The sequence below is a fragment of the Rhinolophus sinicus genome, chromosome 16, assembly GCF_057876585.1.
Source record: "Rhinolophus sinicus isolate RSI-liver-muscle chromosome 16, RSI-T2T, whole genome shotgun sequence".
Taxonomy (NCBI): domain Eukaryota; kingdom Metazoa; phylum Chordata; class Mammalia; order Chiroptera; family Rhinolophidae; genus Rhinolophus; species Rhinolophus sinicus.
The window spans coordinates 63,223,450-63,251,397 of NC_142516.1; the positions used below are offsets into that span (position 1 = coordinate 63,223,450).

At 37.2% G+C, this 27,948-nt stretch overlaps 1 protein-coding gene across 3 annotated transcripts in view; it reads left to right on the forward strand.

Moving 5' to 3' along the window:
• Positions 1-27,948, forward strand: part of ADAMTSL1 (ADAMTS like 1) — an 891,281-nt gene that overhangs the window by 669,209 nt on the left and 194,124 nt on the right. For 2 of the 3 annotated variants that reach the window (XM_074330337.2, XM_019739192.3), the window contains 5 exons: positions 1,747-1,885; positions 14,456-14,506; positions 19,008-19,212; positions 20,492-20,639; positions 23,688-23,772. In XM_074330337.2, the coding sequence (XP_074186438.2) occupies positions 1,747-1,885; positions 14,456-14,506; positions 19,008-19,212; positions 20,492-20,639; positions 23,688-23,772 (628 nt within the window). The remainder of the gene's footprint in view (positions 1-1,746; positions 1,886-14,455; positions 14,507-19,007; positions 19,213-20,491; positions 20,640-23,687; positions 23,773-27,948) is intronic. The other variant, XM_074330338.2, reaches the window with a different exon arrangement.

The following is a 27,948-nucleotide window of genomic DNA, read 5'->3' on the forward strand; positions in this document are numbered from 1 at the left end:
CCCAGATAAAAGGAATATGTGCTGCTCAGAGTGGAGTACTGCTCAAAAGTGAGGGATATAGAAACCAGCCTCCCTTCTATTTCATGGACCACAGTTTAAAAATTACTTAAAAAATGAGCTCCAAATTCCCTTTTATGTTTCTGGTTCTAGATACAACTGGTTGACCATTTTGCTAAGTGTAAAGAATTGCTACTCCAAATTCGTTGTGAAACTTTATCTGAAAACACGATTATCTGACCATTTTGGTCATTAATTTTTGTTCTAAACTTTCATTTCTCATACTCTAGAATAGCTTCAAAGCAACACTTTAAGCTGACAAATTATGATTTTAAAAAATAGTAATCTCAGATTTATAATGTACTTAGTGCTTGTGCCCATATTTTACTACCTGATAAATTCCTTCAGTAGAAATTATTTATGGAAAATTATGAAATGATTAGTTTGTCATAAACTTATTGGCTTTTGAGTATAATGCAATTGAAAAATAAAGATATATTTACTTGCATAAAATATCATTTTGCTTTTTTATTTTCTTATAAGACAAAAAGTTAAATGGAACATGTGTTCTTACCTATAACTTTTCACGCTTTTCATCTTTACAGTAAAACTGTTTAAAAAGTTCTTTTTTTAGGTCTTTAATGAACAATTAATTTTTGTGGGTGGTCTGAGAAAACAGCCTCAAGCTGGGAATCTGGTTTATAAACCGCTGTCTGATTTCCTAAAATCTTTTGCGAGACTTTTAAACACTCTAAATCTGACTTTCTAACAGGTACTTAGCAAAAACAGAATTCAACCACCTGCCAAGGGGAATACATTTTGGAGTTAGTTAGGTTAGAATGATACAAAAACCTTAATTTTTAAAAAATTATCTATGTACATATATTTTTCACCCCAAGAATCTAAGTTCTCATCAGCATCCCACCAGAAATCCACAGGACAAGAAAGAGGCAGGTAAAAACAAAGGTAAAACACATTGTAAATAGAACTAAGTATTACTCAGCAACACTATTTTTTTTTTAAGAGGATCCTCTAAATAGTGGAAATTTGTGCATGGGAACTAAGAAATATTGCCTAGAAACTTAAAGAGAAATGACAGAGGATTTGGGGTAAAGCAAAAATTACACAGCAGGAAGTGTTGTTTTAATTCTTTGGGAAAACTTGGGATTCATGATGGCTACTGTTAGGGTCTTAATCATCCATTTACTCAGTTTAACCCATTCAGATTGTATTTAGGGAAAAACAGTGTCAGGGAGCTGGCAGGACCTGATTCTGTGCTATATTCCATTGTCCACCCATTGACCAAGAGGAGCAGTGTTTGGGTTTATTTATTTGGGAGTTTTTCCTCCCTAGTGCCTGAGTTATAAGGAAGCCAATTTTGCATCCTTGTATGAGATGGCTGGTAAATAAATACCAGTGATCTCTTTTGGATACAGAATCTGTGTTAGGCTTCTAGATTATACAGAACAAATTAATAAGAATAGTTCTTGCAACAGAGTCTTATAATCTAGCTATGTCCTTATGTAGTTCAAGCCCTATGGTAGGATGTAATTATTAGAATTTGAGTGGGAAAACTCAGTATTTGAGGCATGCAAAAATTAATGAGCCTTCCGTTTATCTGTCTTTTGTCCTGGAAATGACTGGCGCATTGGGGAAGAATGTCCTTAATGTGAGATGGCCAAAAAGCAGAAAGAAACGTGTTACCTTGACATGTGTGGTTCAACTCGCCTGTCTGGTTTGCTACCGCAGGTTACCAGCTGACATCTGCCGAGTGTTACGATCTGAGGAGCAATCGTGTGGTTGCTGATCAGTACTGCCACTATTACCCCGAGAACATCAAACCCAAGCCCAAACTTCAGGAGTGCAACTTGGATCCATGTCCAGCCAGGTCAGTCAAATTTACTAGTTCATTTATTATAAATATAACTCAAGTTCCAAATAAGCTTCTTAAATGAAAATGCTTTACATTAAAAATAAATAAATAAATGCCGCTGTCCAGTGTCCATTCCTAATCATGTGTTGTTAGTACCCAGGCCCCTTGTTCTTGCTACTATATGATGCCATCCCAGGGTCTATAGATTTTCCATTTGTAAAGCTACAGGTGAAGTACTCTCAGTCATTTTCTCAGTCTGATTTTATTTTCATTGTGGTTACTTGTTTCTCTCCTTAACAAGGTCCGGACCAATGGACCTGAACAAATGTGATGGTACCATGTTCTCCGGATTCTCTCTGTTGTAACTCTGTCACCTGATCGGTGATGTGATCACCACACACCATATTTCAGGGTCACAGCTGGCCCATTTTGGCCTGTGGTGGTTCACACTGATTAACTAGAATCACAAGTAGTCTTAGAGCAATTCTACATGTGAACAAACTCAGCCCTTGTTAAAGAGAAAGCAAGACTTATTTCCAATGGTCAGCTATTTTAAAGGTCTTTTTCATTAGGAGCTTTAAAGAGATACTTGACACTTTCATATACCGCTGTTTGCTTTTTGGAAACCATATTGGCCCTCAATTATTTGCAGGGTCAAGAATGAGACCAGCAAAGGAAATATCTCAGATGAGGAGTAGTCAGAGAAGTGCAGGTCAAGAATCTTTTCGTGGGTATAACATTCGCCTTTGTAGATACAACGCTTCCTGTTGAATCTCTTTATTGCCTTAGCTTACTCGTCCCCAACATATGAGGCAGATTATAAGAAACCTTTTCTCCTACAAAACTAATCACGAGGACCAAAAGACAAAGAATTCTTTCCCAAAGTCCTTCAATTTCTGAGAAACACCTCAATGTTATTTTTCAAAAGTATAGTTTACTAAATACATATGATAAAACTTTGAATAGTTAAAATGCTACATGAGCCATGTGGATGAAAATCATTCTGTCTTTGAATTGTAAGCAATGCAATTTTAGTTTTTGCTTTCTGCTGTTAACTTTTTAAAGTTACTCATACTCTTTTTGCCTCATATTCATGAATTCTAAATTCTACATGTGATGTGAAATTGCCTATTTCAGATACCTAGCTCATAAAAGTGAACTCAGAATGACAGGTTTTTATGCAAGAAACAGAAAGAATAGATATTTTACAATTATATAATTTAGACGAAGTTTAATTTAGCTTCATATTACACCAGAAAATTATGTATTAAAAATTGGATATGATAAAAAAAAGCTGAATGAGTTGCAGAATTTTGCTTGGACGTCTTTATTTGGAAATATTAAGGGTATGAAGTATTTCTGGCCAAGATACGTATAACTAATGTAATTCAACCCTATTTTAAAATTATTCTACTTATTATACATCTTTATCCATATCTATACCTGAAGACATGAAAATGATAAGTTATGAAAAGGATAGTTATCCCAATTCAGACAGGTCAGCCATAGAGAGACTTTGAAAACGTTACACACACTTCCATAAAAAAATGTGTGTGTGTTTCTAGGAGAAATGAGGGATCCACTCCCACAACTGCATAGAGCTTTTCCTTACTGGAAAAAAAACTTCAAGGAAGAGGTGGCCATGGAAAAAAGTTGTGAAATAAAAGCATTACATTAACCATCTTAAGAAAGGTTTATAATCAGAAAAACATTACTCAGTTTTTTTTTCTGGCTTCTGATTTTTGCCTATATTCTCTGTTGGAATAATATTTGTAGTCTATTTCTTATTATCAAAAAGCAAAAGGCCATTCTACATAGAAAGAAATTTGTCTGTGAAATTTATGCTTTTCCTGCATCCTATTTTTTTTTTTTTTTTTTTAACATCTAATATAGCACATGTATAAATGTTGGGACAGGTGGCTATCTTAAAAAAGAAAGAAAAGAAGAAAGAAAAAAATAAGAGGCAGATGTCAGGAAGCTGCTTTTTTATTGCAGAGAATTAAACAAAGCTGTAAAAATTAAGATTTAGCACTAAGAGAGGTTTAAGAGGAATCTGCTTTAGGAAATACAGATATGCTACTCTAAGGTTAAGATATTTCCGGATTGCTGTGAAAGTCATTGAACTCATTTGCATACCTGGGATCAAAGCAACCTTTCTGAATTCCAAGAGAGAATCAGAAGTGATGGTCTGAGAAAAGGAGATAGACTCTATAAAACAGGTCTGCCCTCTCATCAGACATAGCAGGATCAAACCCTCGAGGAACTGTTTCCTAACTACAGATTTAACTGTGTAATCGTAACATCAAGAGTGACACAGTGGTACTAAACTAATGCCTTTGTTTCCAAAATTAGAAATCCCCAAAAGGGAAAATACAGACATTCTGAGTACAAAGTCACATATTTTTGAATTTCAAAAGAAACTCATTTGATCTACCCAATGAGATATTTATTTACTTTATGTGTCTTAGACTAGCATTTATGGCCTATTGTATATTATTTGAAAGCAAAATCCTATTCAAATAGCTCAGTTTATTCCCTATCAAGACTGAGAGGTCATGGACAGCAAAAAGGGCAGCAAATAATTAAGTCTATAATCCTAGGTTTATTGTTATATTTTACCCTTCTGGGCCTCAGTTTTCTCACCTGTGAAATGGGGGTGAGATGCGTATGTGTTGCATTAAATTAGTGGTTTTCAAACTGTGCCTAGAACCTCTTGTCCCACAGAGTTGCTTCATTCAATTTCATTTCATATATTTTGAAGTGTCTTTAAACAATAACTCACAAAAAGTATATTCAAACATGTTAAACTAATTGGAACTTATTTGAGCTAAGCTGAGCTATAAAATTATTGTCCTACTTGTAAAAACGTTATACTACCAAAGTAAATACGTCTTGCCTTCATCGTGCAGTTCTTCGATTATGTCAGTTTAAATGATAAAATAAGTATACTAAGATTGCCAGGTGAGCTGTCAAAACTGTTACCATTAGCAACTACTTCTCTATGGTAATGAGAATTTTTCATTACTACACAGCTAAAACCAAAACGAACTGGATGTGGCAGCCATTAGCCATAATCCTTCATATCCAATTTTTCTATTTACCAAAATAATCTCATTAGTTAGCCTTAAGATAAGTAAATGTTATATATTTGAACTAATGAACAACGTCACTTAATTTCCAGTGCCCACAGATTACTGTTAATTTTTGTGCTTTGTTTCTTTTATCTTATCTATAGCTCATAACACAGATGAAATCATGCTGTATAGAATAGATACGTGGAATTCAGGGGCTTAGCGTTCTTGGTTTCTACTCTTCGAAAGTGAGCTGGAATGTTCATGATATGTAGTATCTTCACATTTAGATGAGACAGGAATTTGAGTCCCTTACACTATAAGACAAACAATTGAGCGTACCTGGCGGCCAGAAGTTCCATCCCACGAAAGCTTTGTTACTCTCTTCTGGTGTCATTTATGCAGTCATTTTTATGAAGTGATAAAATGCTTTTTGTTTCCTATCCAAAAGTGGTCTCAAAAAGGAAGCCAAAACTTAATGCCTATAATGAGAGGTCAGAGAAAGGGAAGGTAAAAATGTATTGGCTTTTAGCTAAAATGAGGAATGTTTCTCACTGGTGACTTGGAACTATGACATCACAAATACCGTCATGTGCTCTATACACAGTATAGTTTATATTCTGGTGGCAATCCCAGCTTGGGCACGACCAGAAGTCCAGAGCCATGCCCCTCCTACATGTTTAACTTGTTTTCTGCTTCATTAATTTAATACTATAATAGGAACCCTTTCCATGTAGCTAAGACATTTAGAATCTAATCAAATGTAATGTGCTTGCCATGCTACAGTCATAGATCTGTCTTATACCAGGGGATTTTTTTTTTTTTTTTAAATACAGTGCCTGCCAGTTTGTGCAATGGTTTATGTCATCTTTGCCTTTTGGGTGAAGACTAAAGGCCATCATGTGGCCAGCAAGCCACAAAATTATGCCTATGGCTCATCAACAGCTAAAAAGGCATAGTTTTAGTTCAGCTAATAAACATGTTATATTTCAGAGTGGCTGTAAAATAGGCCACATTTGGCCTTACATATCTCAGCCTATGAGACTGGTAAGACTGTTAAGGCTGTCTGGGGGTAATTGTGGAAGACATTGTTCGTGAGAAGATCAGAGAACCACCTTTTCAGATATTTTTGGCACAGGCCTCTGGTTTTCCCTCCAAGGCAGTACTGAACAGGGCTTAAATTGGCAAGAGTTGGACAAGTGACTAAAGCTCTCACTCATCACACTATCACAGTCACAATCATTAGCAAACAGATCTGTTTCTAGCTGAGCTCACATGCAGATCGCCCCTGCCCTGGAGGGATTCGGAGCAGCAGTCCTAAGCAAATGCCCAAACCTGTACGCCCCAAGCAGCAGTGCTTGGGGGAGTTCTAGAGGACGTTTATTGTCTGGCTCCTTTTAACTGGACAGCAACTTGCATAGGTCATCCTGACCATGCATGACATTGGGAACAAAATCTCAGAAGTGAATTCTAAGGCAACTTTAAAGAAATAATGTGCATTGTGAGAGGCAGGATGTGTAGTGGGCATGTAAAAACCTAGTCACGTTAACTTGATGACCAGCTAGTCTAATGGCCACACAGCCTGGTAGTTAGGAGGGGAGTTTTGGAAGAAAGCAGCCTGGCCTGGGATCCTGGCTCTGCCACTCACTAGTTGAGTAGCCTTTGGAAAATGACTTCTTCACAGGAAGCCTCCGTGTTTTTCATCCTGTGAGGCGAGGATAATAACAGTACTTATCTGAGTTGTCATGAGGAATAAATGGGTAATGCATTCAAAGAACTTAGCAGGGTGCCTGAAACATGATAAACGCTCAATAAATGTTAGTTGCAGCAGCTATTATGACTAAGATCCTGGTCACGACAATGTGAATGTTACCTCAGAGAAACTCCTAAACTCTGGAAATCAGCTTCCTTCTCCAGGAAGGGAAAAGAAAAAACTCTAGAATTATCTATACAGGTCTAAAAAGGTAGTTCTCTATTCCTTGTTTACAACAAGAGACACAAATTCCTAGGGAATATCTTCATAAGGTAAATCACATTTATCAGATTTTTAAAAATAGGATGACCATAAAAAATTAATATAATTAGCATGTCCTGAAATCCCAGGGTGCAGTTGTCTAATAATCCCCACTGAACCAGCTGTGTGACATTACCATTAATTCACGTGGGATTTATGCCATGTTCATCTCCAAAGAAGGAGAACTCAGTGTAAGAACTAAAAAATTGTTTTCAATTAAAGTATAATATACTGTTTTCCTAATCACGGAGGTCTTTTTGTTTTATTACAATAGGTAAGTGATTTAGAAAAGTAACAATGTCCTTCCTTTTGATCAACCTCATTTAAATAGACTGCTTGGAACAGCGAATGAGTAAGCAATAAGAAAGACCACCATAAAAATCGCATGTTCGTGCATTATTGATAATGAAATAAATAAAGCAGAGTTCTGGTGCTTCCATTTTTAGCAAGAGAAAATAATCAAATGTAATACACACATACATACATATGTGTGGGAACTGCAGCTACGAGTACGTGAGAGAGAGAGACTGTGCATGTACTGAGGTTCCCGCATAGTTCTGGTGATTTTTAGGGTGCATGGTCGCACCCTTCCCAATCTGTAGACATACCGCACACACATCACCAGACAATCAGCTGTAACTCAGTTATCGGGGCAATTCAGTTCTTCCACCAAGCCAGCTTATCACTAAAAATAATGATCACTTATTATAGTACATTTAAAAGAATTAAGTATAATTATTGATGCAATTCTTTAATGAACTTGTCAGTTAATAGAACAGGTATCACCATCATCCTCATTTTTAACCCCAATCTATCAGTTTAACATTATTAGTTAAGTAGCTTTTTTACTTCTCTAGGCCTCATTTTTGCCATCTATAGAATGAGTCAAAGAGTAGCTGTGAGGAATAAATGTGACAAGGCCTGTAAAGCTTTAGCAAGGTGCCAAGTAATTAACGAAAGTCAGCTATTAGTCTTAAATTAGTACCAAACCTGTAAAATGGCTTGCCCAGTGTTACTTCCATTTGAAGCTGATACAACACTTTCACATCGTTATCTCAGTTCAGTTTTATAATCCCTAGAAGGTTAGCAGGACAGCGATTATCATCTATATTTATGGATGATTATCATCTATATTTATGAAAAAAATCTGAATCCCAAAGAGTGTAAGTGACCTGCCCCAAGTTAAGGTGAGCAAGAGAAAGCTGGGTCATGGATCTCAGTGCTTCCATTTCCAGAGTATTTCCTATACTACGTGAACTCAGGTAACCTGATCTCTAGTGCAGCATTTGTGCCATCATATTCCACAGGCACCGTGTTTTCACAATGCCTTCAGCAACCTCTTAGATCTGGCTTAAACCCAACATAGACCCCCATGACCACCACAGAACTGCCAACTGTATCAATGCCAAGTTGGTACTCTGAGTCTTTGAATTTACCTCACACCCAGGTTAAGCAAGCCCCTTTCGTATACGTGAAAATACTGGTGTTTACTCAAACCCAACAATGACCATATCACTTGGGATAGTACAGGAAGAGATAAACAAAGCCCAAGGAAACATTAGTCCCACTTATTTAAAAGCAGTTCAGAAATTGCATTCATTAATATCAAGAATGTTTAACCGCAGAAATATAGATATGAGGAAATTTTAAAGTTTTGGGTCAAAAACTCTCTAGTTTTATAATGGAAAATGAATATATGCCTTAAAAATGTTTTCAAATCCTAGACAAGGAAGTAGGGTTCTTTTGGTCTGGTTCTAAAAGATAAATAAATAAATGTTGCCTAGTAGATACTATGGTTTTGAAAAATTGTGAATTATTTACAAAATATGTTCTCATTTGCTGAATCCCAACTTGGCTCTTTGAATAATAGGAAAACATACTGTTTCATGTCACCAAATGTTAGAGTAGGAGAGATTTTTTTTTTTAGATGATCGTCTATTTCAATGGTTTTCAGTTTGTGGTCCACAGAGCTCCAAGTTCTGTTTTCAACAGCCACTAGGAAGGGGACAGGTAAGACAGAGTCCCATGAGATGGGTTTCCAGGCACCCATTCTTACTTCACATTAAAACTCCTGACTTCATCCAATACTTGAATTTCTCTGACGACCAAATCAGAAGTCCAGAAGTGATTCACTCAGGGTCACACAGCTCTTGCAGAGAGAACTGACCTTCCATATGCCAACTCCTCGAGGGGTCCTTTTCCTCGTCATGCCATGATCCTTTTGTGCTCTGTCACTCATGGAAAAACAAATACTTGTGTCTCTTCCCACTTTTTATGACTTCTCTCCTGCCCCGTTCTATACTGTTCCTTAGAAAGAGATTGGTTTCTATCACCCTGGAGTTGTCGCAAGGAGATGAATTACTCTCTTTTGTGCCAGAACTTCCACCACCCACAATTCCATTCCATCTTATTATTGAGTACCTATCCTATGCCAAGTTCTGTGCTTGGTACCTTGGCGAAGGCAAAGAATCACCTAGAGTCAGGGCCCCAAGACTGCCCTGGGGGAGTGGCATTGTACAGTTACAAACAGTATGGTATGTAAAAGACACATGAGACAGAAAGGGAAGAGACAATTTTAAAAAGCTGTCATGGCTATTTCTGGGAGCTATCCAATAGAGGAGATATAGAGTAAGCCAAACAAGCTAGAAGCACAGTCGCCATTAAGCTGGCCTTCGTCTGCCTCAGATCCCCCAGTCTTCTCTGCCTCCCAGAGCAGCCTTCCTAAACTGCCAAACTACCCTCCCTCACACAGATGGCAGAGCTAGCGGAAAGCAAGGAGTGGGACTGAAAATGTGCACAGTGAGTGGCAGTTTGGGAGTTGCTTCAACCTTGTGTTTATTTGTTTGCTTTAATTTTGGAACATAGTGGTACTGTTTGCTTTTGTGTCTGCACATCAGTGGCATGATTTTATTGCATGAGTGCTTACTAATTGCCTCTGTGCAGAGATTGTTAGGAGATGTAGTAAAGAACTAATACGGATTCTGTTCCATGGTGCTTAAAGAAAACTCATACGTAGTTAGAAGTCAGTACATAGTTAAAAGTGATGACAGGAGTTAGTGCTATGGGTGTTTGGAAGAGGAAGAGAGAATGTGTGGCTGGATGTTGAGAAGGCTTTAGAAGAGGTAGCACTTGACTAAGAAATTTCATTGGCCCTCTTCTACCATCCCTCCTCAAAGGGGGTCAAATATATGATGATGGAAGGAGAACAGACTCTGGTGTGAGCGCACAATGTGATATATAGATGATGTATTATATTATAGAATTGTACACCTGAAACCTATGTAAGCTTACTAACCATTGTCACCCCAATAAATTTAATTTTTTAAAAAAGAAAGAAATGTCATTGGGCTTTGTGGAGCCACTTAAGAATTTTGAGTTTGGAAGTAAGATATTGGTTGCTATGACAGCAGTGAGCAGGCTGAACTAGAGGAAGCAATGCCTGCAGGAAGAGAGATCCATTAGCAGACTGCTGCAGAAGGGCCCCAACTTATGTCCGAGAGAAGAAGCACTTTACAGGGGAAGATAATGAATCGTCTGGGCGCTCTGAACTTGAAAAACCTAGAGCACATCCAACTGTCGGGAAGTCAGAAATGAGGCTCTGCAGCCCAGGAAAAGAGGCAAGGGGTCCTGAGAGATTCACTGGAAAGAACAGTTAAAACCCTGAAAGGGACTCTTTACGGTTCATTTCCATTATACAAAGAACCCAGAACCGCGCAAGTTAGGTGCCCACAGAGTTCGTTATATTAGGATTTTTCTCGGAGGGAGAGATTTATCACAATGTATAAATTCTACAACTGAATAATGTGAGCCTGAATATGGCTTGATTTTTAAAGTCATGGATATAGCTCTAAAATAGGTTCTGAGATAATTTCAGGACAAAGTCTCAATAACCTTTAAGCAACACATGGAATTTGAGGCAATGGCCTCATTTATACTTTATATTTCCAAATGTTTCTGTCTTATACTTTCTCAGACCTGAAGTTTCTTTTACTCGGATGCTCTAGTTCCTGTGACTGTACATTATAGAACACTTGGAAAACAGAGAAACAAACAAACAAATAGAAAGCAAAAACACCCATAAATCAAACACCAGGAGCAAACAACTATTTTGTTTTTCTAATATATTTGTCTGTACATATGTGTATATACTCATACACACACGTCTATAGAGACTTTATGAAAATGGTTGTATAGATGACATGAATACATGAATTTTCTCAGTATCATGGATCACATTGTACATTCTATCTTATATTGAATTGTTTTCAGTTGACATTTGAACATTTTCCATGTCATTAAAAATGGTTCAAAAGGCTTCATGTTGATATACTGCATAATATTTCATTACATGCGCCCATCAGAACTAAAGCGTTCTCCTGTCAGTGGACAGTTCAGCCAGGTGTATGCTTTGTGAGGATCAGGTGCAATCTTTCTTCCACTTACACCACATGAGTCCAGAATGACCATTTCCTCATCCTCATCTTCTCTGCTTCCCACCACAACTGCTTATGTTGGGGATTTAAGAGGGAATCATTTCACTCCCCAATGTAAGAAGTGCATGAGTGGTCAGAATAGTTAAGACAATAAAGAATGAGCAGTTTCATCCCCAAACAACTGTTTCTTAATGTCTTCCCTTTGTGGTTATTTTTTTAAATCATTTTCACCTCCTTCACCACTCCCCACACGTATAAACGCATGTAAGAATACATGTGCACACACGCATACACATACAAATCAAGACGTAACATGGGAAGAACTTCTTCAAGTCCCAAAATGACATCCTTTTTCTTGATTCTTCAATACGTACACTTTGCCTAAGATAAAAGACCAGTGTCCTAAAGGCGAGCAATAGAAAGTTTAGTTTCGGCCACATTGCCTGGCCCTCAGTGACAGCGTGGTGAAAGGCGGGGCCATGGCATGAACCCCAAGAGAGAGCAGAGCCAGCACACGAATATGCATGAACAGGACTGGACAGAGCACCATTGTTTTGATATCTTTCTGTTTTCACAGGTGCCATAGAGTCATTTTATGAGTCTTCACTATGACCCATGCCATAGAAAGACAAATATAGCTATAGTTTTGCTGAATCGAAGTTTAAAGCGCCTTGTGCAAACAAAAACGTAATTTCTAAATCAGTTGAAAGCAAAGCCCAACATCTTGAATTCCACACGTTCCCCTTTTATTCCTTTTTTTCTTTTCTAGTCTGTCTCCTTCAATATTACTGCCTCCATTTTAAATATCATCAGCTGATAAATCAGTTGGCAAAGATCTGTAACGGTTGATTCTAATATTGAGGCTGACAAATTACAGCCATAAATTTTTTCTGGAAAGAAGGTAATGATATGCATTTCTGCATTTAGAAATTGATGCAGGTATAACTAAAATATAACTGCAGAGTCATTTTGACTTATTCCTTAATTAACTACTATTAGATTATGTCCCAAGTTATTAGAATAATTTTGGAAGGTTGGAATTCATTAAAATATAGTTCTTTTAGAAAGAAAATTCCCTTAATTGCTGGATATAAGATTTATTAGGAGGAGCTCACATGCTTCTAACAGAGGACAGAAATAGCCTTTCCCATCCGATTTTTTGTCTGCCAAAAGAGGCTAGAAAACAATAGGAAACTTCTATAACTTGGAAAACTGGGGAGAAAAGTTTAATATTAATATTCATTCCATTCTTGTTTTAGTTAGAGCCATGAAATTTTGAGCTTCCTCAAAAGACAGCATTCAGTTTCATGAACATTTTTACTTAAGTGTAACACATATACATACATCATAAAAATTTAGTCATACAACTGAGTACAAAAACTTTAGTCATACAAATAAACAGAAAATTTAGTCATGTAAGATAAATAAGTCAATTAGTACTCCAATGGTTGTCTCTCTTGGAAATAGAAATTTATCTTCATAGCTTTGTCTCCCATTTTCTTTAAAATTTAATTCTGTTATGTATCCCCTTCCCTTTCAGTAATTTCTTTAGGAACTACACTCTTTATTACTCCATGTTTCCTCCTTACAATCTCCATTTCCCCATGACCTCCATGTACTGCTATTTTTTATCTTTGTGATCCATAATATGACCAATTCACCCTTTTTCTACCCAAAAGCTTAGGTTTGTAAGCCATTAAAACAAAACAAACAAACAAACAAAAAAAATATATATATATATATATATGTATGTATATACACACACACTCACATATATAACACCATCCTATATCAGAGGATGGGATCAAAATGAAAGTCTTAATTTATTTAATATAAATATAAACATTTGTATTAAATATGTATATATAAATATATAGCCAACCATCCTGGGATACATGTAAAATACATGAGTTCCTTCAGGGTTCAAAAGAGGCACTTCTTGTCATTTGTCATTTGCAAAATAAGTGCCTTCTTCCCATGCCCTGTGATGTCTTGCCCCAGGCTGATGTCTGGGTATTGAGCTCTGTCTCCCAATCTTGATGGAGGCTCTGTTTCCATCTAAGATGCATGAGTCAGAATCTTCCACAAGTCAAGGGGACTCAGGAATAAGAAAGTCTTGCCAATTGGAGGCTTTAGCTGAAATAAGTGAGGTAGGTTAATGTAGGTTATTGGAGTCCTAAAGGCTTCTGGGGTCTTCCACACATCCTATGAGATCATTTCTTGTGAACCTATTAGCCATACAGCCTTTCATGTCATTTCTTACATCTTCTTTAGTCTCTATCTCTAAATTACACAGGTTTCCCAGGGCACTAGATACACCAACAACAGTCATGACAATCACAACTACCACCGTAATAGCAGTTAACATTATATCACATTCTATAGACCACAGAAAAGATCTTTCATATTTATTATCTCATTTTAACTGCCCACCCTTATTTTGGTAGGGATCTTGCTTTTGTTGATAGTTGCCTGTTATATTCACTAGTTCCCCTTCCCTTTATAAAGTAACCAAGTGGCTGCTTTCCAGATATTACTAAAATCCTTAGATCTGCCAAGAGAAGAAACCTATTTGCTAGGTTATATATCACATTATATAGTATTGTCAGTTCCCAGGTACGTACCCTTATATATAGCTCTCTCTTTCATCAGAAGTGAGACAGTAAATATAATGGCTTAGTGAGCATCTGGAAGTCACATTAACAATGATGATAATAATGACCTCATAGGATGTATAATTTGGGAGATTAAAGAACATTTACAAGCTTATTGTGTCATAGTTAAGAATGAGGTGCCAAGTTTTCGTGCCACCACCCTTTCCAATGGTATTTCCTGCTTGGATCAGAGAACTCATTACAGTAAATGGTGCCCTTGCAAAGAACTTGCCCCATCTTAGAGCATATGCTACCATAAAGATACTGAACTGTTTTCGTGTTGTTTTTCAGAGACAATTTATGAATGTTGTTTTGCATTTGTCTAAAAAATAATGTGTATAATGTAATCATTTAGTGTTTATTTTATTGTGTGTACCTTCTACTCAGAGGGTTGGCATTATTGTTCCTAACAGTGACGGATACAAGCAGATCATGCCTTATGACCTCTACCATCCCCTTCCTCGGTACGTAACTCAATCATCCTGATGATGCTAGAATTAGTCAATCAGTCTTCTGCTTCTCTCATGTGTGTATAGAGATTTTGTGTGTTTTTCTGCAAAAAAAAGATGGTAGATAGCGTATTTTGCCATCTGTCCTCAGCTCTGCTTTGGAATAATCCCGGCCTGCTCAGACTGGAAGCTTGTCATTCAAAAACCATTTTAAGATAGGATCATGTTCCACTGGAGTGGACACAGTAATTCACTCTGATTAGCTACAGTGTATGGGTTTATGTTATGTCTTTCTTTCACTCCCTTTGTCCTTTCTGTGTTTCCTCTGCAATTGGACCCTAGTCATTAAAGCACTGTTGCTAACTGTTAAACAAACACTGCCTGAAGTATTATCGCAATACCACAAATGTGGAATTCCAGATGTGGTATTACTCTGAACAGGGGCTTTAAATATTCTCCTCTTTTGTTCCAAAGAAATTATAAGTAAGTACAAAAAGGCAGTTTTTTTTTATATCCTTATTGTTCAGAACGTTTGTGGGGACTTTTTTTCCCCAAAAACATTTTAAATTCCGTGCACTGTGGTGCTTTTTATAATACAGTATTTTTTAAAACTGGACAAAATAATAGAAGTTATCAAGAAACTTTTAAAAGAACTTGTTGTCTTTATTAATATATTTATAAGAAAACTGGAGAAGCTGAAAAGTATGCCAGCTACTGAGTGTAGTTACTGTATTTGTACTGAGTGTATTGTCAGCCACTTTGGAAACAACTCCCCAGGTAGCAGAAATTAGAACTGGATTTGAAATAACCACTGTGCCAAGAGAGACCTTTGCTCTATTCTCTTGGCTTATTTGGACTTCAGGGAGTCAGCTGCTATTTAGAATCCAGGGTTTAAATCAGATCGCAAATACAGTAATTGCAAATAATCCACAGTAGTTTTCTCAATCTCAAACTAAACAAGCCCAGAAATAATTTTATTCTGAACTGTAAAATAAAGCAAAGTTTGATTGAAAAATCTCCAAAATTGTTAATGAATTGGAATCCAAATAGAGGCTTTTGAGGTCGTCTATCCTAGCTCCCCAACGATGCTTCATTTTCCTGCTCCTTCCCCAAAATCACACCCATGCACCATACATCTATAGACACGTATTTACACAAATATGCACATATGTGTATTTAATGCATATGTATTCTCACACACACATACACATACTTAGATATTTATATAATACATATACACCAGTGCAAGTTGTCATCTAGCCTCTACTTAAACAATTCCCATGACAGGCAGGAAACACTTTTCACCATTCTAATGGTAGCACGTAGAGAAGGCCTTCATTTTATACTATATATAGTTGTTTGGGTTTTTTTGTAAGCTCTTCCACTGAGGGGTTACCTCAGTAGTCAGCTGTCTCCCACTTTCCTATGACTATATTGATAAAGATGATAAATAGCGTTAGAATGCTTCTGTTGTGTCGTTTTGCTGATTTGATCCAGATCCAAACTTATACACTCTTCTTCTTGAAAAAATAGTGGAATGAAAATATAAAAAGATTAACTGAACCAAGACTTCATTTGATTTCAATTTCTGTATCCATAAAATAAGTATCCGTAAGACACATGTGTCTCTTTGTGTGAAGGCCGTGTATTTCAAGATAAAGGCAAAATTGAATGTCAGGGTGAGCAACATCAAGTTTATGTTTTTCCTGTAGTGGCACTCCTAAATTTCTTACATATCTATGATCTCTCTTGTTTATATTTCTCTGGTATAATTAATGCCTGTCTTAGGTTAAACTTGATTTCTTCTGTATTCGGATTTCCCCCAAATGCCTGAAGCCAGTATTCTCAATAATAGATTGAAATGAGCCTCCTTGGTGTTCGTTTGCACCTGTCCTGTGTACACATGGGCCTGTCCATGCATCACAAGGGGAAAGGACAATCAGCAAATACACTATATTTCTTACCCCTCGCACTTCTGTTTCTGAACTAATTCTAAAGTTAAATATTATGTTTTATTAATAAAATCCTCGTAAATGGAAGCTATTTCCACAAATATGTTTTCATTCCATAAGAAGAATTAAGGCTGAAAAATCATTCTTACATGGCAGCTTCCTGTTGATCAAAGCAGAAGGCCTTACTTACTGAAATTATTTAAATTAGCCTAAAACCACAGTGTAGATACAAAACACAATCAATGAATTTTCAGATTGTTCTTTCTTGCCTTCAGTTTTGACTGTAACACTTATCTGAACATAAGAATGCAGTCTGAGGAATTATCTTTAATTCATAATTAATACATGCAACTTTTTCACATCATTCTTAATCTTGAGAATTTCTTAAACTTAACACACTATGTGTTTAAAAAAATTAAAGGCCAAAGGAGTTAAAATATATGATATGTGAACTCATTTCTTATTCTTTCAGGGCAAGACTCTTGGGTGTGCTTTCTTTTCCCAGCACTTAGCTGGTCCCTGTTTTAAGATATCCTAACAGATATCCTCTCACCTTTTGTTATACCTTTTTTAAAGCACCAGACATGTTTTGCTTTGAAATTCCTCATAACCCTATTATTATGTAAGGATTCACATGATAATTTTTCACATATAGAACTGTAGTTGCATGCGATAACCATCCTATAAATTCTTAAATAATACTAGCATTATTTGTCCTTCTGTGATCACTGACATTGAAAAGGATACTTATTACTGTTTATGAAATTACACTATAGGTCAGGGCCAAGTGTTGAGGTGACAGAAATTAATCACACTGTCTTAAGAAGTGTCAAGTTTAGAGATGTTGGAGTACCAATTAGAAAATGTGCTCTTTTTATGGCATTCTAATGTTCTAAGAGATTAAATGTACATTCAAAAACATATTCCCACTAGACTCTCAGATCACATCCAAGGTGAGTATGCACTTACACTTTCAGCCCAGTTGCAGTCTGAAGTAGACCTGTTTTCCACCTCCAGAGGGAAACTCTCCAGAGATGTATGTGGAGACAAATGAGAATTGGTCTTACCTTTCTGGAAGAGAAACTCTCTATAGAGCTGCTTCTTTCTCTTGAAAGGGACCAGAAAGTTTCCTAAGGGCTAAACAGAGAACCTCAGTTTCCCCATAATAACATTTTCTTATGTGTCTCCTGGGGAAATATGCATAGGAAAATGTTGTATTTGGCAACAAGTTTAGGCTGTTGGCAGTGGAGATAACAGTTGTTGCCTACACTTGAGCAGTCAAAGAAAACATGGAAGAAAATTCTCTGTAACTGGGAAACACACATTATCTAGTCTCATGCACAAGAGAAGTCAGATCACAATGTACATGAAATCCTACTTATAGGATAATTAATGTCTCCACGGTATGCCTGTGCAATATTTTTAAATGTAACTATTCGAGTGGATCAACGTGGTGACACTTTGTGTTTCTCTCATTAAAATGATATCTCTCATAATTCTAAGAGAAATCTTAAAGTTTCTTAGCAATCCTCATCAACAAGCAGAATGCATGCAAGAAAGACCAGCTCAGTCCCAATGCTTCTGTTTTTGAAACTTCAACATTCGCTGAATCTACAGGAGGAGAGAAAAGAATCAGACAAATCTACCTCTCTGCATCTGGTCCCCAATGCTTCAGAGCTGTGTAGAGATATGAAAAAATCAATGGAATTTTCTTATATATTATTGATAATATTATTATTTTCCCCTTACTTAACTTCTAAATTCCAGTGCCATTAGCTCGCCAACCAAAACCAAATTTCTTCACAATTCCAGGCGTTTCTTACTACGGGGACGCTAACTGACAGTGTCCCTCAACAATTAGAGAGCAAGTAGGTAGTGCCTATATTAACACGTTTCCTCCTTAGTTTAATGATGGCATGGTTTGAACATCAGAATTGTGCTGATTCCATGTAGTCAAAACTGATGACTGTGAAAGGGAGAAAGAGTGTTTGGTTTACCTTGATCTTTCATGAGCTTCTCATGTAAAAGTATCCAGGAGCTAAGTAATAAAGCATTGCATTGAAAATAAAGAGGACCAGCCCAGGTGCAAACTATTAGTGTTAACTCATTAACCAATTTCAGTCTTGACATAAATATTTAATGGTTTAATAAAAAAGTATATAATATATATGCACAGTATACATTTATAAAACATAAAAGAATATATTATACACACACACACACACACACACACAAAGACTATATATTAAAACTATAGGAAGACGGACTGAACAGCCCTCCTTTGAGTACGTTACAGACAGCACAGATATCCTTTTGAACAACTCTCAAAACAGTAATTTCTTAACATTTGCATAGAGCTTTAAGGTTTACAGAGCACTTTTGCCAACATCAACTCCTCTCTTACTTGTCAGATTTCAGGCAGTAGATGCCTTTGGGTTCTCTGGACCATAGCCTGTCAGAACCGGATGGCCCCAATAGGCACTGGGAATGGGTTTGTCACAGAGGTCACTAAGGAGGTTTGGCAATGTGCATGTCCGCCCTGATGACTCCCCTTGCTTCTGTAGGTGGGAGGCCACCCCGTGGACAGCGTGCTCCTCCTCGTGTGGGGGGGGCATCCAGAGCCGGGCAGTTTCCTGTGTGGAGGAGGACATCCAGGGGCATGTCACCTCAGTGGAAGAGTGGAAATGCATGTACACCCCTAAGATGCCCATCGTGCAGCCCTGCAACATTTTTGACTGCCCTAAATGGCTGGCACAGGAGTGGTCTCCGGTAACTGTGCCTTCTTTCTTTGTTCGTTAGGAAAATAAGTCCACTCTTCCCTCTCGTCATCATGACCTCCGGCTACCCTATGCAGCTCCCCACTTTTCCTTTTGAGGTGTCTAGAAGCCTACCAGTTTAGGTCCTGGAGTAGGCATGCCCCGATTCCAGCAAAGCCAAATGTAAATGAGTAAATAGAGACATATCTTTCTTCAAGTTACTTCAGGAAGCCTTTCTCGTTCCCCACGTTGTTCCCTCAAGGGCACGGGGAAGCACATGTCTATCAAGAGTCATTGAGGCCGAATGACTAATCCCGAATCTGTGAAAGCTGCTCTGGCGATAGAGCTCAGTAGAACAAAAGTTTGGTTTCATTTTTTTTTTTTTTTCCTTATCCTTTGTCTCTATCCAAAAAGGATCTGAGTGGATTAAAATTAAAGCTATGTTTATTATTGGAAAAAAGCTGAAATGAAATCACAAAATAATCAGAATGGGGATGAAATAGAATAACTAAAACTAATACATTCTGGATGTTAGGAAAGCTGCTGCGGCAGCTTACACATAAAAAGATTTTGATTTGCAGTTTCCTGTCTGCTAATGCAAAAAGATTTGAAATGGCAAAGGAGATGGAAAGACAAGGTAAACCACTGTGCCCTCAGCCACAGAGATGGCAACAGACTTTTCATTTCAGCTGTGTGGCTTTGTGGCAGCAGATCAGCGCTGGGACGTTTCTCTTTTTCTAGACTTGACCCTGGGCATATAGAACCACTGAGGTGCTGTCTACATCTGGCCATTGAATCAGTCCTTTAAACACTTCTTTGCATGTCAATGTAATCAATTGGATCAGCCATGCTGCAATATAAATTAGCTATGATGACCATTAGAAAACTTTTCACGTCCATGTGGGAGCTAGCATCTCCCATATGTTGGACCTAACAATCATTAGCAAAGTGACTACATAAAATTAAAATGCAGTGTTGGTAATCAAAACTGGGCACGCTCTACATTTCCTTTACTCCTTTTCACTGCTTGGTTTGGGATTTTGCACAGTGGGTGCTTAAGGAATGCTGACTGACTAATCCAAAACTAAAAAATTGAAAATGATTTAACTTTCAGCCAGCTGCACCCTACATAGCCAAACAGAACAAAGACCCCAGGATGGCTAAAAAGTGGTATAAATCCACCAGGAGTTCTTATGTAAAAAGCAGCCCTTTAAAAAAGCCTCAGGTGGGAAATGCAGACGAGTAAACAAGGCTTTGCCTGTGAGTCTTCTCTCTCTTGCGTCTCCTTCTAGTGCACGGTGACATGTGGCCAGGGCCTCCGGTATCGTGTGGTTCTCTGCATCGACCATCGTGGGATGCACACAGGAGGCTGTAGCCCCAAAACCAAGCCCCACGTCAAAGAGGAATGCGTCATACCCACCCCCTGCTATAAGCCCAAAGGTAACGAACGTGGCAGGTGCTGTGTTATCAGTCTTTTCATTGTTACGTGTACCCAGGTGCTGTTTTAAATTCCTTAGAATATTTTTAAGTATCCCAAGTGTTTTTAGTAACTGTTCTTTGTGACTTAGACTCTCTTAAGTGGACTTAACTCATTTTTTGTTAATCTTTCAGATAGTTTTGCTTGAAAATTGTTATTAAGCACTGCATATTTATACAGTGATCTCTTGGGTCATAAAGTTGTTTGAAGACTGCTGCTGAAAAATATCTGCTTAAGGAGATTATAGACATATTGTAGAAATATATGACTTACTAGCTAAACTTCTTTCTGCTAAAACACAATGCAGTGAATCTAAGAGTGTCTATATTGCTAAGCCTGAAATACAGTGGTAAGCCTCATACTTCAAACTGATGAAACAGAAAGCTGTGGCTTTTTACTTTGAAAATTAAAACAATATTATGAGACCGGATTCCCGAAGCATAATTCAAAATGAAAAATTGGAATAAATCAAAATTTAATAAATATTACAAATAATTTATTAAAAGTAAGCTTTAGAAAAGTTCTACTTAGTGAGGAAGATTTATTTTAATTACACTGGGTCTCTCAGATTAGTATGAATACTAATCTGACTACTCTGCTAATATTGTTATAATCTATGTCAGTGAAATAGCCAAAATCACAAACCATTCAGAAGTAAAGAACTTCTTAGTACAAGCTTCTTCCTATTTTTAATATTAAATATGATTCTCATTTGTTTCTTAATTTATTTCTTTAAACCATTACATTTCTCTGAAAATCAGCCATAATGTAATGTTTTATTATACTATAGTTTTCCCTTGGTGGGAGTGAATGGCATGTGAAATCTAAATTACTGATATAAAAGGAAACAACAAAACAAAAACATACCAGAAATGCTGATTAGTTTTAATCAGTACACCTCTCTCTCTAAGCTACAGTCTTCTCATCTGTAAAATTGGAATAATAATAGTAAGTACCTCAGAGATCATGCAAAGATTCAATGAGACATAATGCTAATAGGATGCTTAGCCCACTGCCAGGCATATAGTAAGTTTTCCACAAATGTTATCTTCAACTCTTGACTACCATTAACCATCCTCAAATATGGGAGGAAGTGGTCACTGGTGCATATGACAGGACTCATTTCAAATAGACAATGAAGTATTACAAGCCTACTATTAGTGCCAAGCTGAATGCCTCATTATTGAAAGTCAGAGATGGCTCACGCTGTCAGATGTGGCATCACTGACTGAGTCATTTAGTTGGGAGAAGTTGTTAGTTGTGAAATGTTGCCTAAGTAGGTACCGCACCACTGTGTCTAAAATGCTAGCAAATCCTTTTGGCTTTGGTAGTATTATATCTCTCACTCACTTTGTTTTCTGACTATAAACAATTGTTGCATCTAGAGGACAAGAACTGATACCGCTATCTTGAAATAGTCAATTATTCATTAACTCTCTCTTTACCAGGCCACTTCAGAAAAAGAAAAGCAATTTGTGGTTAACTATCAAAAATAAAACCTAGATTTTCACAACTAAGTAGTGAGTCTGGCTCTACTTAAACATCATTAAAATGCCATATAATTCTATGGTGTATGCATATAAAGACATATTTCTTTCATCTTTGCAATTATATGTTATAAAATGGTGATAGAGCTTCACTGGCTTATACTATAAAGCAAGTATGCCTATAAATGATACTAATAAAATATGTCAGAATGGGAATCTTGGCAGTTACTTCTGTAGGAGCAGTTACAGCGTCCCTCTTTTTTTTCTCCTCCACATTTTTTTTTTCCAGGAAGTAGTTACGAAGTTTGTTCTGAATTGTTTGGCTAAAGCTATATAAATAGGTGAAACAAGTCAAATTAAGGGTTGTGGACTTAAGTTGCTCGTATTCTAATTGTCAGTGAGCCTTGGGGGTGATACTCAATGAATCAGATATCTAAAGCAGTGCTTTGTGATATAAAAAATATCAGCAATTTTGTTTGTTTTTGACAATATGGTATAGATCACACACACTTAGCCAAAAGGCAAAAGAAAAACAAGTTAGAATTTATGGAAGTGTCATAATATGATTTGTTGTACTTTGTGTTTGTTTTTAAAGGTAAATATTGCTCTATCTTTTCAACAGGTAATAGTGAAAAGATACTTTGATGACTCTTTATACACATATTGAGCTAGCACTCCTAGAGTCACAACTTTCAAACTAAAAAGACTTTTCTTTGCTCTTCAACATAATAAAGAGGAAGAGTATACACAGAGACCACTATTACTGAACATTTTAAAATCTGATTCTTTTTTTCTTGGTATATGAGGGGTGTTAAAAAAAAAATACAGTGAATGTTTAAATTTTAAAACTTATTATAGTAAAAAACACATTGCCAATAATCTGCCTCAAAATACTCCCCCTTGCTTTGAACACACTTATCCCGTTGTTCTTGCCACTTTCTGAAGCAGTTCTGGAAGTCCTATTTCGTGAGTGTCTTTAGTTGCACTGTTGTGGCTGCCTCGATGTCCTGAATCGATTCAAAACGTTTACCTTTCATGATCATTTTGATTTGGGGGAAGAACCAGAAATCACACAATGCCAAATCTGGTGAATAAGGTGGTGAGGACACACCGTAATGTTTTTATTTGAAGGAATTGCCACATACCAGAAGCAATGTGTGACATGGAGTGTTGTCACAATGGAGGATAAAGTAAAGACACTCACGAAAGAAGACTTCCAGCACTGCTTCAGAAAGTGGCAAGAATGACGGGATAAGTGTGTTCCAAGCAAGGGGAAATATTTTGAGGGGGATTAATGGCAATGTGTCTTTAACTGTAATAAATATTTTTTATTTAAATGTTCACCATATTTTTTTTATCATACCTGGTAACTAATATCAGAGGCAGAAATTTACCTAAAAACATATCATTTGCTGTTATCAACCTAGTTAGTAGGTAGTACAAAATCAAGAACTGGTGAGGGGGAAAAGAGGAATTTCCCTGAAATCCCATATTGGTTCTAACCTCTTCTCTTTTAACTCTCAGAGAAACTTCCAGTAGAGGCCAAGCTGCCATGGCATAAACAAGCTCAAGAACTAGAAGAAGGAGCTGCTGTGTCCGAAGAGCCTTCGTAAGTTTTGAAAGCACAAGTTGTTTTGCTTTTGAGGCTGATTGGTTTAAAGAAAGCAGTGTCCCACTGGTTGTGGCTCTCCTCTGAACTAAGGGTAATCCTTTTACCAAGGGTGAAATGAGGCTTTGGGGCTGTCAGATTGGAGGTTTATCTGTTTCAAAGTGCTTCTCCAAACATGAGTGCTCTCTAAATACTTTTCAATTTTGAAATAAGAAAATGAAGGTGTAGTGCCTACTGTTTTCTCCAAAATCTGACCTTCTCTTTTCCAAGAGGTCAAAGGTGAGAAGGCCCAAACTGCATCCAATGATATAATGTAGATTTGATGTGGATGTCTGGGCAGCTTTTCAAACTCTTTCTTTTTTTTTTTTAAAGATTTTATTGGGGAAGGGGAACGGGACTTTATTCTTTTTTGGGGAACAGTGTTTACTTCCAGGCCTTTTTTCCAAGTCAAGTTATTGTCCTTTCAATCTTAGTTGTGGAGGGCGCAGCTCAGCTTCAGGTCCAGTTGCCGTTTTCTAGTTGTGGGTGTTGCCCACCATCCCTTCCGGGAGTCGAGGAATCGAACTGGCAACGATGTGGTTGAGAGGATGCGCTCCAACCAACTGAGCCATCCAGGAGCTCAGCAGTAGCTCAGCTCAAGGTGCCATGTTCAATCTTAGTTGCAGGGGGCGCGGCCCACTCAAGCTCTTTATCTCCCAACTTTGTAATGTAGCCACTCATCAATAATTAAAGGGTTAGGAGTGACGTCATAGGAATGGCAGGAACTGGGCACACTTTTTGAGTTCTCCTCCGCATCTTATCATAAACGGGACATCTATAACCCATCAAAGGACTCTCTGCTCATCACGCAGAACAGCTATGAGACTCGTGCAAGGATTACTTGAAGGACAATATACACAACACAAGAGTCACCTTGGGAGCACACGCAGAGGAGAAGAAGGAAGTAGTGCAAGTCAAATATAAAGGACACATACTACATAAGATAACCCAGCAAGAACTAAGAACTCTAGGGGATCTACCTACTACATCAAAGCAAACACAGAGAATCAGCCAGAATGGGGAAACAAAGAAGCATGTCCCAAATAAAAGAACAGAAGAAACCTCCAGAAATGGAACCAAATGAAACAGAGGTAACCAACCTATCAGAGACAGAGTTCAGAACACTGATGATAAGAATGTTTAAGGAACTTAGAGACGACATAAAGAAGGATGTAGAAATCATAACGAACAACCAGTTAGAACTAAAGAACACAATTACCGAAATAAAGAACTCACTTGAAGGAATTAACAGCAGGTTAGATGAAGCAGAGGATCGAATCAGTGACTTAGAAGACAAGTTAGCAAAGATCACCCAAACAGAACAACAGAAAGAAAAAAGAATAAAAAACGATGAAGATGGTTTAAGAGACCTATGGGATAACATCAAACGCAACAACATGTGTATCATAGGAATACCAGAAGGTGAGGAGAGGAAGCAAGGGATTGAGAACATATTTGAAGTAATAATGTCCGAAAACTTCCCTAACCTGATGAAGGAAACCAACATACAAGTCCAGGAAGTGCAGAGAGTTCCAACCAGGATAAACCCAAACAGGTCCACACCAAGACACATTATAGTTAAAATAGCAAAGGTTAAAGACAAAGAGAGAATCCTAAAAGCAGCAAGAGAAAGACAGAGGGTTACATACAAGGGAACTCCCATAAGACTATCAAATGATTTTTCTACAGAAACATTGAAGGCCAGGAGGGAGATGCAGGAGATACTCAAAGTGATGGAAAACAAAGGCCTACAACCTAAATTGCTTTATCTAGCAAGGCTATCATTTAAAGTTGATGGAGAGATAAAGAGCTTCCCAGAAAAGAATAAGCTAAAGGAATTTATTACCACCAAGCCAGCATTGCAAGAAATACTAAAAGGACTTCGGTAAATAGAAGAAAGATGGAAACAATCTAACTACAAATTTAAAAATGGCAATAACTATGTACCTATCAATAATCACTTTAAATGTAAACAGATTAAATGCTCCAATCAAGAGACATAGGGTGGCTGAATGGATAAGAAAGCAAGACCTTTGTATATGATGTATACAAGAGACTCACCTCAGATCAAAAGACATACACGGGCTGAAAGTGAAGGGTTGGAGTAAGATATTTCATGCAAATGCAAATGAGAAAAAAGCTGGAGTTGCAATACTTATAGCTGACAGAATAGACTTTAAAATGAAGAACATATTAAAAGACAAAGATGGGCACGATATAATAATAAAGGGATCAATCTGACACAAGAACATAACCCTAGTAAACATCTATGCATCCAACATAGGAGCACCTAAATATATAAAACAGATATTGACTGACATAAAGACAGAGATCAACAGTAACACTATCATAGTAGGGGACTTCAACACACCTCTGACAACAAGGGACAGGTCTTCCAGACAGAAAATCAATATGGAAACAACAGCCTTAAATGACACATTGGACCACTTGGATTTAATCAATATTTTCAGAGCATTTCACCCCAAAGCTGCAGAATACACATTCTTCTCAAGCGCACATGGAACATTTTCCAAGATAGACCATATGTTAGGCCACAAAACAAGTCTTGATAAATTTAAGAAAATTGAAATCATACCAATTGTTTTCTCTGATCACAGTGCTATGAAATTAGAAATGAACTACAGGAAAGTAACTGGAAGACACCAATTCATGGAGGCTGAATAACATGTTACTAAATAATGAATGGGTCAAGCAGGAGATCAAGGAAGAAATCAAAAGATATCTCGAGACAAACGAAAATGAAAACACGACGACCCAAAATCTATGGGATGCCGCAAAAGCAGTCCTAAGAGGGAAAATCACAGCATTGCAGGCCTACCTAAAGAAACAAGAAACATCACTAATCAACAGTTTATCTTCACACTTAAGGGATCTGGAAAAAGAACAGCAAAATAAGCCCAAAGGGAGTACAAGGAAGGAGATAATAAAGATCTGAGTGGAAATAAATGAAATAGAAACCAGAAAAACAATACAAAAGATCAGTGAATCCAAGAGTTGGTTCTTACAGAAGATAAACGAAACTGACAAACCTTTAGCCAGACTCATTAATAAAAAGAGAGGACCCAAGTTAATCAAATCAGTAATGAAAGAGGAGAAGTGACAACAGACACCGCAGAAATACAAAAAATTTTAAGAAATTACTATGAGCAACTATATGCCAACAAATTTGACAATGTGGAAGAAATGGACAATTTTCTAGAGGCATACAACCTTCCAAGGCTAACTCAAGAAGAGACAGAAAACCTGAATAGACTGATTACCACCAGGGAAATTGAATCAGTAATCAACAATCTCCCAACATACAAAAGCCCTGGACCAGATTGCTTTACAGGTGAATTTTACAAAACGTTCAAAAAAGAATTATCACCTATTCTCAAGCTTTTCCAAAAAATCCAGAAGGAGGGGAGGCTCCCAAACACTATTTACGAAGCCACTATCACCGTGATCCCCAAATCAGAAAAAGACACCACAGAAAAAGAAAACTACAGGCCGGTATCTCTAATGAACATAGATGCAAAAATCCTCAACAAAATATTAGCGAACAGAATTCAGTAATACATTAAAAAGATCATACACCATGATCAAGTGGGATTCATCCCTGGTATGCAAGGGTGGTTCAAAATCCGCAAATCAATTAATGTGATACACCACATTAACAAAATGAAAAATAAAATCACATGATCATATCAATAGATGCAGAAAAAGCATTTGATAAAATCCAGCAGCCATTTATGATAAAAACCCTTAAGAAAGTGGGAGTAGAGGGATCGTATCTCAACATAATAAAGGCCACATATGATAAACCCACAGCTAACATACTCAATGGGGAAAAGCTAAAACCATTCCCCTTAAGATCAGGAACAAGGCAAGGTTGCCCACTTTCTCCACTTCTATTCAACATAGTGCTGGAAGTTCTAACCACAGCAATCAGACAAGAAAAAGAAATAAAAGGAATCCAAATCAGTAAGGAGGTAGTAAAATTACCATTATATGCAGATGATATGATACTATATATAGAGAACCCTAAAGAGTCCACCAAGAAACTATTAGAGCTGATAGATGAATTTAGTAAAGTAGCAGGATACAAAATTAATATTCAGAAATCAGTTGCATTTG